The 13594-nt window shown below is 38.2% G+C and overlaps 1 protein-coding gene and 1 long non-coding RNA gene across 5 annotated transcripts in view; one reads left to right on the forward strand and one right to left on the reverse strand.

The window, feature by feature from the left end:
* LOC137196220 (uncharacterized) overlaps positions 1-975 on the forward strand; it is a 31634-nt gene extending 30659 nt beyond the window's left edge. The window contains exon 3 of the long non-coding RNA XR_010931230.1: positions 473-975. This is a non-coding gene — a long non-coding RNA (uncharacterized lncRNA). The remainder of the gene's footprint in view (positions 1-472) is intronic.
* LOC137196216 (NLR family CARD domain-containing protein 3-like) overlaps positions 1-13594 on the reverse strand; it is a 138453-nt gene that overhangs the window by 110199 nt on the left and 14660 nt on the right. Inside the window, exon 9 of one of the 4 annotated variants that reach the window (XM_067609078.1) lies at positions 9028-13462. The exons of the other annotated variants lie outside the window; for them this stretch is intronic. Coding sequence (XP_067465179.1) covers positions 12849-13462 — 614 coding nt within the window. The 3' untranslated portion in view covers positions 9028-12848. Of the gene's footprint in view, positions 1-9027; positions 13463-13594 lie in introns of those variants that run through there. 4 annotated transcript variants of the gene reach the window in all.

Consider the following 13594-nt stretch of genomic DNA (forward strand, 5'->3'; position numbering starts at 1 on the left):
CAACAAGATTTCCACTGAGTAATGATGGAAAAATGCAGGATGAATGCAGTAATATTTAGTAAAGGCTCAGCACAGGAAGCTGCTGACACTCATTGATCTGATTGATCCTAATTAGCACGACCAGCAGTAGCAGCCAACAAAACAATTATAATATAATTATAATTAATTACAATTAATGAATAATATTAATAAAATAATTATCTTAGGAAAGGATGAATATACGTGTAACTACATGAATATTTGACTGATTATTCACAATGTGATGGACGCACACAACAGTCCAAACCAAAGACAGTAACACACAATTTTGACCTTAATTGTCTTCAATCCTTGAAAATAAAAACTGTCCTGAACATGTTCATGAGCTGCAGAGATGGAACATACCACTCTGAGAGTTGAGGGGGCGCGGCAGAATAGTCCAAGTGCTGCTGGCCTGTTTAACAACTGTACTGGATTGTCTTATATTGTCCAGGTGTTTGTAATAAGTTTCTCTCCTCTATATATGAAAATGAGCTCGACTAAATATCGGAAACATCTTTCAAAGTAATTAAGTCCAAAACAACAACCACAGAACCAATGAACCTCAACAAAACTTAACACTTATTGCATCACTGTTGTATTTCATTGTATTATTCAGGTGTTTCTGTTTTTCTGGTCACTTAGTGTGTCAACAGGCTGAATTTTGACTAATGAAGCTTTTCCAGAGTTTCCTCTGATGTTTCTGTTGTCTAAACAGCATCTTGTTAGCAAAGCTAATTAGAGTCAAAGAGGATTAACGAGGTTTCAAACCTTCCACCAGTATTCAACAAAGCAACATAATAAATCACTACTAGCACCATCTCTACTGGTGTCACATCATTTTAACCCCCGCTGACACAAACATGATGAAACCTGTTGCTTACGTTACCTTTAGATGCTGAAAATCATTTTCATCAAGCTGATGAGTGAAGGTGAAATTAATCAGCAGCTTCAACCAGGAAACCAAACGTAGGAAGAACAAACATGTAACTCACAGCAGGAAGATTTCAAATGTCAGTTGCTTCACAAACAGTCTCAACTCTGAATTCATCTTTAACCAGAAGTGACTGTAAAGAAATATGATCCCAGCACAGCGCTGACCTTTGGAATAAAGAACCTGGAACAGCTAAAGTCAAACATTGACAGACTGTATAAATCCTTATCAGATAGTGGAAATTTTCCTCATTGGAAAGAGGCACAGAGACATAAAGAAAGCATTAAACATTGTCACTAGTTGAAGCAGTTGTAGACGCTGTACAATCCATCACACCATCAGTAACAATTATACAAATGTTCAAACACAAACAAAAATACAATCATCTTGTATTTTTGGAGAGAAAGCATGTTGTTCAGCCGGCCCTTTCCCTAAAGATTGTTAACCTAAACTAGACAGCTTTATACCTCTCCAGAAGCAAAGCTAAAAACAGTCTGGTCCCTAAATGGACACTTCCACAAACTGTTACACCTTCTGACAAACAAGTTTAGTGTCACAGGCTGCGACAAACATGGGAGACCAGACGAGTTTTACCAGTTAGGCCGAGTACAGAACTGCTTGAACGTTTGTGTACACTTTAGAATTTTCTGTATTTCTGCATAAATACGACCTAAAACATGATCAGATATTTACACAAGTCCTAAAACTAGATAAAGTGAACCCAATTAAACACATCAGACCAGAAAAAATCATTTTTTTCAACTTTTTCATTTATTTATTGAGGAAAATTATCCAATCTAACATATGTGTGGGAGGCAACAGTATGTGAACCCTTGCTTTCAGTAACTGGTGTGACCCCCTTTTGCAGCAATAACTTCAACCAAACGTTTCCAGTAACTGTTTATCAGCTCTGCACATCAGCTTGGAGGAATTTTAGCTCGTTCCTCCTCACAGAACAGTCTCAACTCAGGGATGTTGGTGGGCTTCTCACCATGAACTGCCTGCTTCAGGTCCTTCCACAGCATTTCTTTAGGATTAAGGTCAGGACTTTGACTCAGCTGTTCCAGAACATTATCTTTCTTCTGTTTTAACTATTCTTTGGTAGAACGACTGGTGTGTTTAGGGTTGTTGTCTTACTGCATGACTCACTTTCTGTTGAGTTTCAGTTCACAGACGGATATCTTGACATTTTCCTGCAGAATTTGCTGGTACGACTCAGAACTCATAGCTCCATCAATGATTGCAAGCTGTCCTGGTTCAGAGGCAGCAAAGCAGCCCAAACCATGATACCACCACCACCATGTTTCACAGATGGGTTCAGGTTCTTATGCTGGAATGCAGTGTTTGCTCATCACCAAACGTAACGCTTCTCATTCAAGTTTGATTTTGGTCTCATCCATCCACAGAACATTGTTCCAATCACCTTCTGACTCCACGTGGTCTTGAGTGAACCGCAGACGGCAGGAATGTTCTGTTTGGAGAGTAGTGGGTTTCTCCTTACAGCTCTGCCATGAACACCGTTGATGTTCAATGTTCTCCTGATGGTGGACTCATTAACATCGACTGTAGCCACTGCAAGAGAGACCTTTAGTTTCCTAGACGTTACCCTGGGGTCCCTTATGGCCTCCTGGACTATTACACACCTGCTCTTGGTGTGATCTTTGTTGGTTTACCACTCCTGGGGAGGGTAACAGTGGTGTTGGATGTCTTCAATTTATACATGATCTGCCTGACAGTCGACTGGTGGAGTCCAAACTCTTTAGAAATGGTTTTGTAACCCTTTCCAGCCCGGTGAGCATCAACAACTCTTCTTCTAAGGTCCTCAGAAATCTCCTTTGTTTGAGCCATGACACACTTCCACAAACCTGTGTTGTGAAGCTCAGAGTTTGACAGTGAAGACCCAGATTTCTCTTCTTTAAATAAGACAGGGCCTCCCAGACTCACACTGGATTGTCATCCCATTGATTGAAACACCCGACTCTAATTTCCCCTTCAAATGAAATGATAATCCTTGAGGTTCACATACTTTTGCTACACAAAAATATGTGACATTGAAAGAAAAAGATGAAAACATTTTTTTTCTCATGTGTTTAATTGGGTTCACTTTATCTAGTTTTAGGACTTGTGTAAATATCTGATCATGTTTTAGGTCATATTTATGCAGAAATACAGAAAATTCTAAAGCGTTCACAAACTTTCAGGCAGCTCTGTATATTTATTCACAAAAATAACAAATGAAAACGGAAAAATGTGGAAGTCAGTAATCAGTAGTGTAGGCATGTATGGATGTGTGTGTGTGTGTGTGTGTGTGTGTGTGTGTGTGTGTGTGTGTGTGTGTGTGTGTGTGTGTGTGTGTGTGTGTGTGTCAGCAACAAAAGACAAACAGCCATGCCGCGCCGCGCTGGGAGAGGAAGTGGCGAGGAGAAGAGAGCAGGAAGCTCCGTGGAAGGCCATGCTTTATACACCAGACCACACCGGGCCCAGGTGTGGCTCATGAAGTCAATGACGATCCTCCGCCCTGAAACAAACAAACAAACCAAAACACAGGAGCAGCGAGTGGAGCGGAGGGGTCGTCACAATAGTCATACGATCTAACAGACCTCACGGTCGATCAATACCTTCAAACATGGACATCCTTCAACTTTAGCTTGTCGAGGTACCTCATGATCCACACAGTCTCTAAAACAGTCGGGTTAAGACAAACATATCTCTAGCTAACCTCAGAGGTCAGCAAGCAGCCCTCAGATAGAAACAGGTTCAAAAGTTCAACCAGACTAGTGTAACAGGGTCAACTGTGCAGCATATGTATTAGAATTACACAAAATCTGTAAATAGTTCAATCCTGACGTGCTATTCCTCCAGGGTCAACAGGTGGAACATTTAAGACTCAGTTCATTGTACCCCTACGTTCACTGTTGTGGTTGCCCCCCCCCCCCCCCTCTATAAATGATGTCCCCCGCCTTTACCTCTCCCCTTTTGTTGTTGTACTTCATGGGAGAGGTAAGCGACGTCGTGCACTTCCTTTGAATTACGAGTGTAAGTTTGTTTATTAGCTTGGACTTCTTGTGCAGTATGCTAACACATTTCTGTGTTATTTAATTTGTGCAGGAGCCTGAGTTAGCATCACAACTGACCGGAGGATTTCTTTTATTTACTTCTGTCGTCAGTTGCCGGAATAAACGGTCGCCTCCAAAGACACCCTGGTCTGAGCCTCTTCCTTATAACACAACGCTAGAAACCACCGGTTACACTAGGACAGGGTTGCCAACTTTGGGTCCCTGCTGGAGGGAGATTTTGATGCCACGGGCTTAATCAGGACTACGTGCACACACTTAATCACATGCACGTATTTGGACTCAGTTGACCATCAGGGTGTAAAACAGTATGCAGTTTACACATGTGGTGGGAGCGGGAGGTCTCAGATTTAAGGATACAGCCTGACTACACCACAGTAGTAGACAAACACTAATCCAATAAAGGGCACACAGGTTCATTCACTAATGAAAGTCAAAGATGTGTTGTTCCCGATATCAAAACTACAACGTTTATTTGAATGTTCACAAGTTAAAAGGCAATAACAAGGGTTTACACACACACACAGTCACTCAGCCAAATATGTACATCAGTGTTCTTCACTATTTTTTTCATGGCAGGACACTTAGATGAAGTAAATCTGCCAACTAATTTGTCATATCACGACATACAATATGTAACGCAGCCAATACAATCTGAATTATAGGCTTACCTTAAAGCTAGGGTATCTAATGTATTTTAGAAGCATTTTTGTTATAGTTGTTGAAATTCTCTGTACATCCCGACAGCCATCAATAAATCAAATGAAAATCCAGTATGTGTGACGGTTGCAGGCCTGTAATAATCCCGTCCAATCATTTCATTCAGCCTGAATGAAAAGTCATTTTATAGCAGGTTTCAATCTTGTTCTTTGACTTGTGTTAGTGGGATGTCTCTACATTCCAATAACAGATTGTGCCTTTAAAATATTTACCAGAACAGTAATTCATCTAGATACAGCTGTAATTTCCTCACCAGTTTTCCTGCTTTGAATGTGTTGGTGTCTATCAGATGACGCCTGCGTGGCCTCTGTGTTTCTCTTTCATCCTTAAACTTTTTCTTTCAATCTTTTTGAAAGTTCTTTACTTTCTGCTTGTTTTCCTTTCAACATTATTACATCCTGCAACTCTTCCTCACTTCTGTCTCCTCTCTCCTGATTCCTTCACTCACTCTGAAAATATAAAAAGCCTTCCTTTAAAAATCGGAGTGAGCATGAAGCAGAACTTTAACTTGTATGATGTTAATTACAGACATTGTGGACAAAACACACAGCGGGGATGCATCATCAGCCCATCTATCTAAACTATCAAGCTAACGTTACATTAACATTAACGTTACTGTAAAGTAACAGTCAGGCTAAAGCAGCAACAGATAGATAAACTGGACGCTTAAATCACTGATGTCAATTTAAAAGAACTTTAGCTCCACTTTTTGCTGAAGAGTTTTTCTAGCTTCTTACTTTGTGCTGCTTTTTCTGACATTATTATTTGATGCTGCGCGTCAGTTAATGTCATATATGATCCTCTGAACTCTGATTCATTCGTCTGCCTGCTGGCTTCAGCACGGAGGGTTTGTTTGATTAAAAGACCCGCGCAGCAGGAGCGGGCGGTGGATTGTTGGTCACCCCTCGTTAACAGTAACAGCTGTCTCCGTGTCTCATACAAGGATACAAAGTTCAAACGGATAACAAAACGAGCGCTCCCAGAAGATACAACAGAAGCTGCGGTAGAAAGCCGCTCTGAGCCTTTAACAGCTTTCTGTGTAAACGCTGTTTCAGAGTTTAGGAGGTGGTTAAACGGCGTTTATGTGCGTTTAGTCTCCGTTACAGCCCTGTGTATAACTGTACAAAAATAATCCGCGTAGTTTAAGCATCACTCTTTAGCAAAAAGACTGTGACTGTTCATCTCTGTTGCTGTGGCGATGTTTTGGTGTGAGAATAGTTTGGGCAGCGTGAAGCGTGAGAGTTGGCAACCCTGAACTAGGAGCAGGATCTCTTCACCAACATGTATGCCCAAAATGACAACGACATGACATCACATCCAGTTGATAACAAACACTGACCCCTTAGTTTAAAAACATGTGTCACACATCTACAATAGATTTATATTCACTTTTCTTTCTCAATAGATTTAGTCTTTATTGTCTTTTTGTTTTCACAGCCTGGAGGAGACAAAGTTTGATTTTTTCTGAAATGTTGTCATATACAGTTTATACTGTATTTATACTTTATATATATTATATTATATATATTATATATAAATCACTTTAAACTACAGAGACCTGAAACCTGAAAAACAGTCAAAACTTCTTAGTAGAGTAAAAAGAAATATAAAGTTTTATACTTTTCAATTAAAACTTCATTTGGTTTACTCTTCTAATTATTCCATATTTCACAAACATTTAATCATTTATAACAAATGAAATAAAGTATCTGAAGTTATTTTATCTTGAATTATCTTTATGTAAATATTATTATCTTTATTTATATTTATTTAAAAATGAATTGAAGGTTAAAAGAAAAAGTATACAGATTGATATTTTGACATTTTTGAACTAACTGTGTGTTTTATTGATGTAATCGGTTCATTTTTTACTCCTGATAACATTTTGTTGTTGTTTGGAGGCTCCGAACACTCAGACAGTTTGTTATCGACGCCACAGAGAAGAACTTTTACTTATTGTCTCTAAATTAAACCTCAAATCCAAACCTGAACCTGGACTTTTTAAAAACTGTGTTTCTGTTTGAATGTCTTCAGAAAACACGTTTCAGCCGTCAGCATCATTTCACTGGTTTCATTTACATTTTACAGCTGATTTTAAAATTGTATTACTTACCTTTAAAGCAGGACTTGGACTGAGGATGTGCTGATATCACACTATGACTATCACAGGTCAAAATATCATGATTAACAGTATTATCATGATAATCATTCAAGTTCCTGAAATCCTGCTATTAGTGCTAAAACACAGATAAATGACACAAAGATCAGCTTGTGTTTTATTGACTGAATATTATTCTGTGTGTTGCAGCTTTGAAAACAGTTGATTAAATACAGTTTAAACAGTAAAGAAAAGCAGCTTGTTGACTGGAAATCACTTTAAATGCAGCTCAGAGTTTCTTATAGAAACACATTCATAGTCTGAAATTCATGAATTTTTCCTGATGAAATGGATGGATTTGAAGGTCGGAGCTTATTTAACTAATTCAAATACTGGAGTGTTGAACTTTGTATGAAGTGTTAACAGTTCAATTCATTTATAAAAGGCACATCAGTAACAAACAGCAGCAGAGAACATTCAGACCTGTAAGCTGCTGCTCTTCAGTGTGTTGGCAGCTCAGGTTAATATAGAAAGTCCTGAGCAGAGATGTTGGATCTGGACTGATCTGACCTGCTTCTCTGGTTATTCTGCCTGTGAGCAGCAGAAAGCTGCTTCGTCGTGTCTGAACAGAATCAAACTGCTGATGAAGACAGAACAGCTGCTCTGTGTTCACAGTGTCTCTGAAAACAACAATAATCACAGTCAGAAACAATGTTTCACCACAGTTTATTGTAAAAAGGTTTCCCGCCACATCTCTAACTGGGACTGACTGACTCCAGAATATATAACAGACCTCTAACAGCCTGTGAGCCTGAACGTGGTCTCAGACCATCAAACCAGTTTCTGCTCGCTGATTCCAGTTCAGTTCTGTGACCAGAGAAGATCAGACTGTCGACATCTGTTGATTATTATTATTATTATTATTATTATTATTATTATTGTTATTATTGTTATTTGAGCTGTGATGTTTAAATCACCAGACTGTGATTCAGGTTTCTGCTGCTAGATGGAGACAAACAGACAGAAGCTGCTTTAAGTTGCAGCTTCATTTAATTCTCGTTATATTTACACCAGTAATGACTCGACACTCTTAACATGTCAAGTGAACGAACACTGAAATCAAACTGAATAATCTCATTAAATTCCTCACAACCCAAAAACCATTCAGACACTTCATACAGAAAAACTGCTGAATTATCAGACTGATACTTAACTGTTTGTATTTTCAACATGTTTCACTTTTACAAGATGACGAGCAGCTGATCTCAGGTAAACCTTCCAGAGCTGCTAATGTTAGCCTCAACTCTGATATATCACATCTCATCAGGACCGACTCCCACACAGCCCATGTTCCAGTCCTGAAGGCTTTTTCTAACGTGACCTGTGACCTCACAACCCTCCAGACTCTAAATGTACAATGACTGGAGATCACTTTATTAGGAACACCTGTGCAGTCTGATGCGATCCAACACAACAGCTCTGCCATCAATTCTACATTTACAAAGCTTCTACATTCTCAGTTGTTGTTGACGTTGTCAGAAAGGTGATAATTGTATTTTATATTTATTATTGAGGTGGTAGTGGGGCTGCTGTACTGGACTGTGTTATATTGAAAAGTGTTCCTAATATTTTGCCCTCCTGATGCTTGTTAATGGGCTGGAATAAAACCACACAATGGAAAACATGATGGAAATATGACATTTGTCTCCTCTCTCAGTAGAGTCCCACTAGATACTACTTTTCTTTCTCTGCCCACAGAATCTGTTCTGAACATCAGCAGACTGTTAAACTCCTGCAGCTGTAAAACTTTCTGACTGAAGTTTCATTTACAATCAAAGCTAAAAGCTCAACTTGTTCAACAGACAGGAAAACTTCTGCACACGCTCAGTTTGGGGAAACCTTCCTGAAAATGGCCTCGAGTACAGAAAGAAGAAGCAGCAAACACCTGCTGCCTGGTTTGAAATATGAAAATAAATAATAAATGAAGTTATTTTATCTTGATTTATCTTATTTATTTAAAAACCAACTGAAGGTTAAAAGAAAAAGTCTTTGTTACAACAATAAAGTGCAGAGAAAACAGTTTTCTTTGTTTTGGATGATTTCTCATCTAATTTAAAGTCATTTATAAATGCTGTAACCTTCAACACTCTCACCTGTATATAGAAACATTTGTTGGAGCAAAGTTATGTTTGTGATATGATTTATTTATTTATGGATTACAGACACAAAACAGAAATCCAAGTGATAACATGTTACAGTGAAAACACGTATTTCCAACATGGTCCCAAGATGTTAAAAGACAAAGAAACATAAAGAAACACATTCAACATAAAAACTAATCAATACAATCCTGAAATACAAAAACACACCAGCACAGTTTAAGAAATGAAGAATAATAATAGTTAACAGTTCTTTTTTTATTAGAACTAGTGCAGAGCCCGTTCAAAACGTGTCTGTTCAGAACGGACAGATTGATTATTATTTCTCAAGAACCACATATATATGTATCAACTGACAAACGTATCAATTAAAACCAGAAAGATTTAACAAATTAACTGGTTTAAATCCAGTAAGAAACTTCACCAGTGAGACTAAACTGAGGTTGAACCGTAGAAGCAGTTTTGTTGGTGTCTGCTGGAAGGATTTGTGGCAGCACTTTACCTTCCAGCTGGGTAATAACAAGGTAATAGTGGGTAATATTTGATAATAACCAGCTAGTAATAATGCTAATTAACATGTAAAAGCTTGGTATTAACAATGGCTATAACTAGCTAATATTAGATAATAAGGGGCCAAAAATAAAGAGATAATAATGTGAAACACATCTAAAGATGCAAAATGCAAAACTACCAGTTTCTACTTCATTTGACGGTGATGTTTGGTGATTGTGATGAGATGAAACCAACACCAAGAGACATATTGATTACCTGGAAACACACCTGGTAGTTTCTGTGTAACAGCCATGAATCGGCTGCTAAATGCTTCCTTTCATGTTACCTAAGATAAAAAATGATGTATTTTCTTTAACTTCAAAATACCATAATAATAAAAAACATGTTTTTAAAAGGCTTGTTTGAAGCTGAAGTTTGATGAGTGAAATATGTCCATAGGCAGCATATATTTCTGGAACTTTTCATCAACAGTAGCACATGTTGTGTTGAGTTAACAGTGGAAGGGTTAGGCCTACCAGGTGTGTTTCCAGGTGATCACTGTGCCTCTTGGTTTGGGTTGTTGCTGTTGGTTTAATCTAATATCACCGTGAAATGAAGTAGAAATATGTAGTTATGCATTTTGCAGCACTGATTCATGGCTATTACACAGAAACTAGCAGACGTGTTTCCAGGTAACAAATCACAGCATTAAAAGAAGAATTTTTACACTTTTACCTCAAAACAAAAGTTCATGTTTGGAACATGAGAGACGAAGAATTTCAGCAGGTTAATCTGATAATCACTGATTTAGACGTCCAAGAACTGTGATGTAATTTCAAGGAATGACGCTGATAGTAGCCCATAATATTTAGAAAATATGAACCATATTACATCATTATTATCAGGCTATTACCCCATTAATGTCACCATATTACTGTTTTAAATAAAAACATGATATAACCTTATTATTAGCAGGTTACTGTATAGTTACTGAAATGTTACTGTGATGTTTGTAATTAGTTCTGCCTCATTGTTCTTTAGGTTTATTTCCACTAAATATCCCCTTTCTTCTTGGCCCTTTGTTACCGTGGTTACACCCACTGTTAATACCAAGCTATTACTTATTAACTACCACTATATTACATTATTATTACCTCTTTATTATCTAAATATTAGCCCACTTTTACATTGTTCTAACCAAGCTCTATAGCCAAAGACTCTTTGAAACATCTGGATGAAAATATATTCTGCTGGTTCCACCATTAAAAAGGTTTTGAACATTTTTCCAGGTTGTGACTGTTTCCTGTTCAGGTCGACGCCAACAGTCACAACTTGGCAAGACGGTTAAAAACAGCAGATAATGAAATCTAAATATATTTTAATATCATCCTTCATAGAATAATCTACAACATATAGATACTGAATATACACACACCATCATCAAACCAGTCTGCCCACTGTTAGATTCATACTGGGACCCGTTAGACTGTGTTATGGGAGGACTGGTGGACACACCTTCTACTTTTCCTCCACATGTCAGAGAGAAACACTCAACTGTTTCATGATTCACTACATTTTATTTCTCAGAGCTTCAATATATTGTTGAATGCAGGACTTTTACTTGTAAAAGAGTATTTGATGGTAGTTTTACTACTTTTACTAAAGTAAAGGATGCGTTTTATTTCTTCCACCTCTGAACATATAAACTGTGTGAAACTCAAGTGTTGGAGGAACAGAAACATGAGCGTCTGCTGCCACCTGCTGTTCACTCACAGCATCACATCCTGTCAGAGGAGGAGCTGTTTGCTTCACTCACACTTTAAAACATGAAAACAGGAACATTTAGGCTTTAAAAAGAAATGAAGATGTTTGAAATAATCACATCCAGTGGATCAATAAACTCCACCAGTGTTCAAATACATACTTATTAAACATATTTATATGAAGTCTTTTCATTCACCATCAGAAATCAAACTGTCTCTTTACAGCGTGTCACCATTAAAACCATTAAAACCACTTTGTTCTTCCACTCTCACATCAGCAGTTTGACTGAACCACATCATCTATCTTATGTGATGCACATTTACAAAGTTTACACAGTATATCAGATATGTTGTAAAGTTCCTTTGATGTATTTTTAGACTTTGATTATGTATCTCACAGTGTGTCTGTAGAACATGAATCCAATCCATCAATCTGATCAATAAACACCATCAGAACTCATCGTTTTTGAGTCGCTCTGACCAAAAAAAGCCAAAAAAGTTTGACAGTGGATGTAAAAAATCAAAACGGACTTTAACTGACGTCAGTTGTGTCGTCACAGACTGTCTGAACTTTAAAGATCCTCCGCACATGTTTTAAGAATATAAAAATACTCTGCTTGGAATAATAATGTGTGTCTGATGTTGAACAACAGCTGTCAGACTGAATGTGAGCTAAACACATTAAACTGACACTTTAAACAGTCCTGAAACTGTCAAATACCTTCAATCTACTATATGAAATTAGATATGAATTAACATGCACACACACAAAAATAAATGGAGAAAACTAACATCAGCTATTGATCATCATGAACTTTATTCTCTACACAGGAACTAAATAAACACTCCAGAGAAAAACTAAATACTTCCTGTATGTCAGAAACACACAACAGCTCCTGGACTTCTCATCTCTAATGCTGTGTTCACATCATATGGGATGGATGGTAGAGGCGGGAAAGATTCCCATGTTTACAACTCGCCAGCGTTCATGTCACACAACAAATCAACACAGCTGCATGATTACAAAGTTGGTGGAATGAGGCTCAAAAATACTGTTATTGACAATAATCCAGCATATCCAGTAAATATCAGAGCTTTCAGCTTTTCCACTTCATAATTACCACTTGAATGTTGACCTGAATTTTATTTACAAGTCAGAATCTCATAATTAGCATCATTCCAATATGATATGAACGCAGCATAAAAGCAGCCACACTCCAGCTGCTGAGCCTCAGCCTTCACCATTAGAGGTGTTCATTTAACCAGCCAATAGGAGGCCTGTTGTTCTGACCATCATTTGTCATGTGATCTCTAAATAAGTGAAGGAATCAGGTAACACAGTTACTATGAAACTACTAGAAGAACTACAACTAAACATTGTGAAGATCCCATTCCCATTATCCCATTACAGTTCAAGCCTTTCTAATACACTAACAACAGAAAACAACAACAACTGGACTCAGTTTATCATTTGATTCATTTTACAAACAAACTGTCAATCATGTGGAAACCATGTTTACATTTACAAGCAGTGAGAGATCATGTTGGTACTAAATACCATCAGCTGTGTGTGATCCTGTACAGACTGAACTATCTGGTCAGCAGTGAGAAAGTTTCTCTAACAGGAGGAGACTCTTCCTCCTCCAGACCACACAGAGACACTGAGGAACCAGACCAGACCCAAAACCCAGCATACAGAGGCTGAGTGAATGTGGTGTTGAAGGTGTGGAGGTGGATCAGTGTGTCAGAGGAGACTCTGTAGAAGGACAGAGTGCCAGCAGGACAGTCCACATACACTGCTACTCTGTTAGAGACAGAGGAGGAGGAGGAGGAGGAGGAGGAGGAGGAGGAGGAGGAGGAGATGGATGTTGATCTCTTATTGTGACGGACAGAGTAACGACCATCATCAGAGCAGATCAGACTCCAGGACTGATCATTCCTTCCAAACCTACAGTCATCAATGTATCCTTTCCTGCTGATTCCTCTGTAACTCACTGATATATAAACGTCTCCTCTCCACTCGACCTCCCAGTAACAGCGACCAGTCAGATCATTTCTACACAGCAGCTGTTCCCAGTGATCAAATCTGTCTGGATGATCAGGATATGACTGATCCTCCTCCACACATGTCACCTTCCTGTTGTTGTCAGACAGTTTGAGTTTTCTGTTTACTGTGTTTGGATCCAGTGTGAGTCGACAGAAATCTGATGGAGAGAACGAGACACAATACAGCTGCAGTTATTGATCTATCATCTGTTTGATGATGACATCATCTTCATCCTCAGTAGGATGTGAATGAGCTTTGTTTTGATGAATGAAATGAAAAACACACTTAC

Source organism: Thunnus thynnus, chromosome 13, assembly GCF_963924715.1.
Source record: "Thunnus thynnus chromosome 13, fThuThy2.1, whole genome shotgun sequence".
NCBI classification, from domain to species: Eukaryota; Metazoa; Chordata; class Actinopteri; order Scombriformes; family Scombridae; genus Thunnus; species Thunnus thynnus.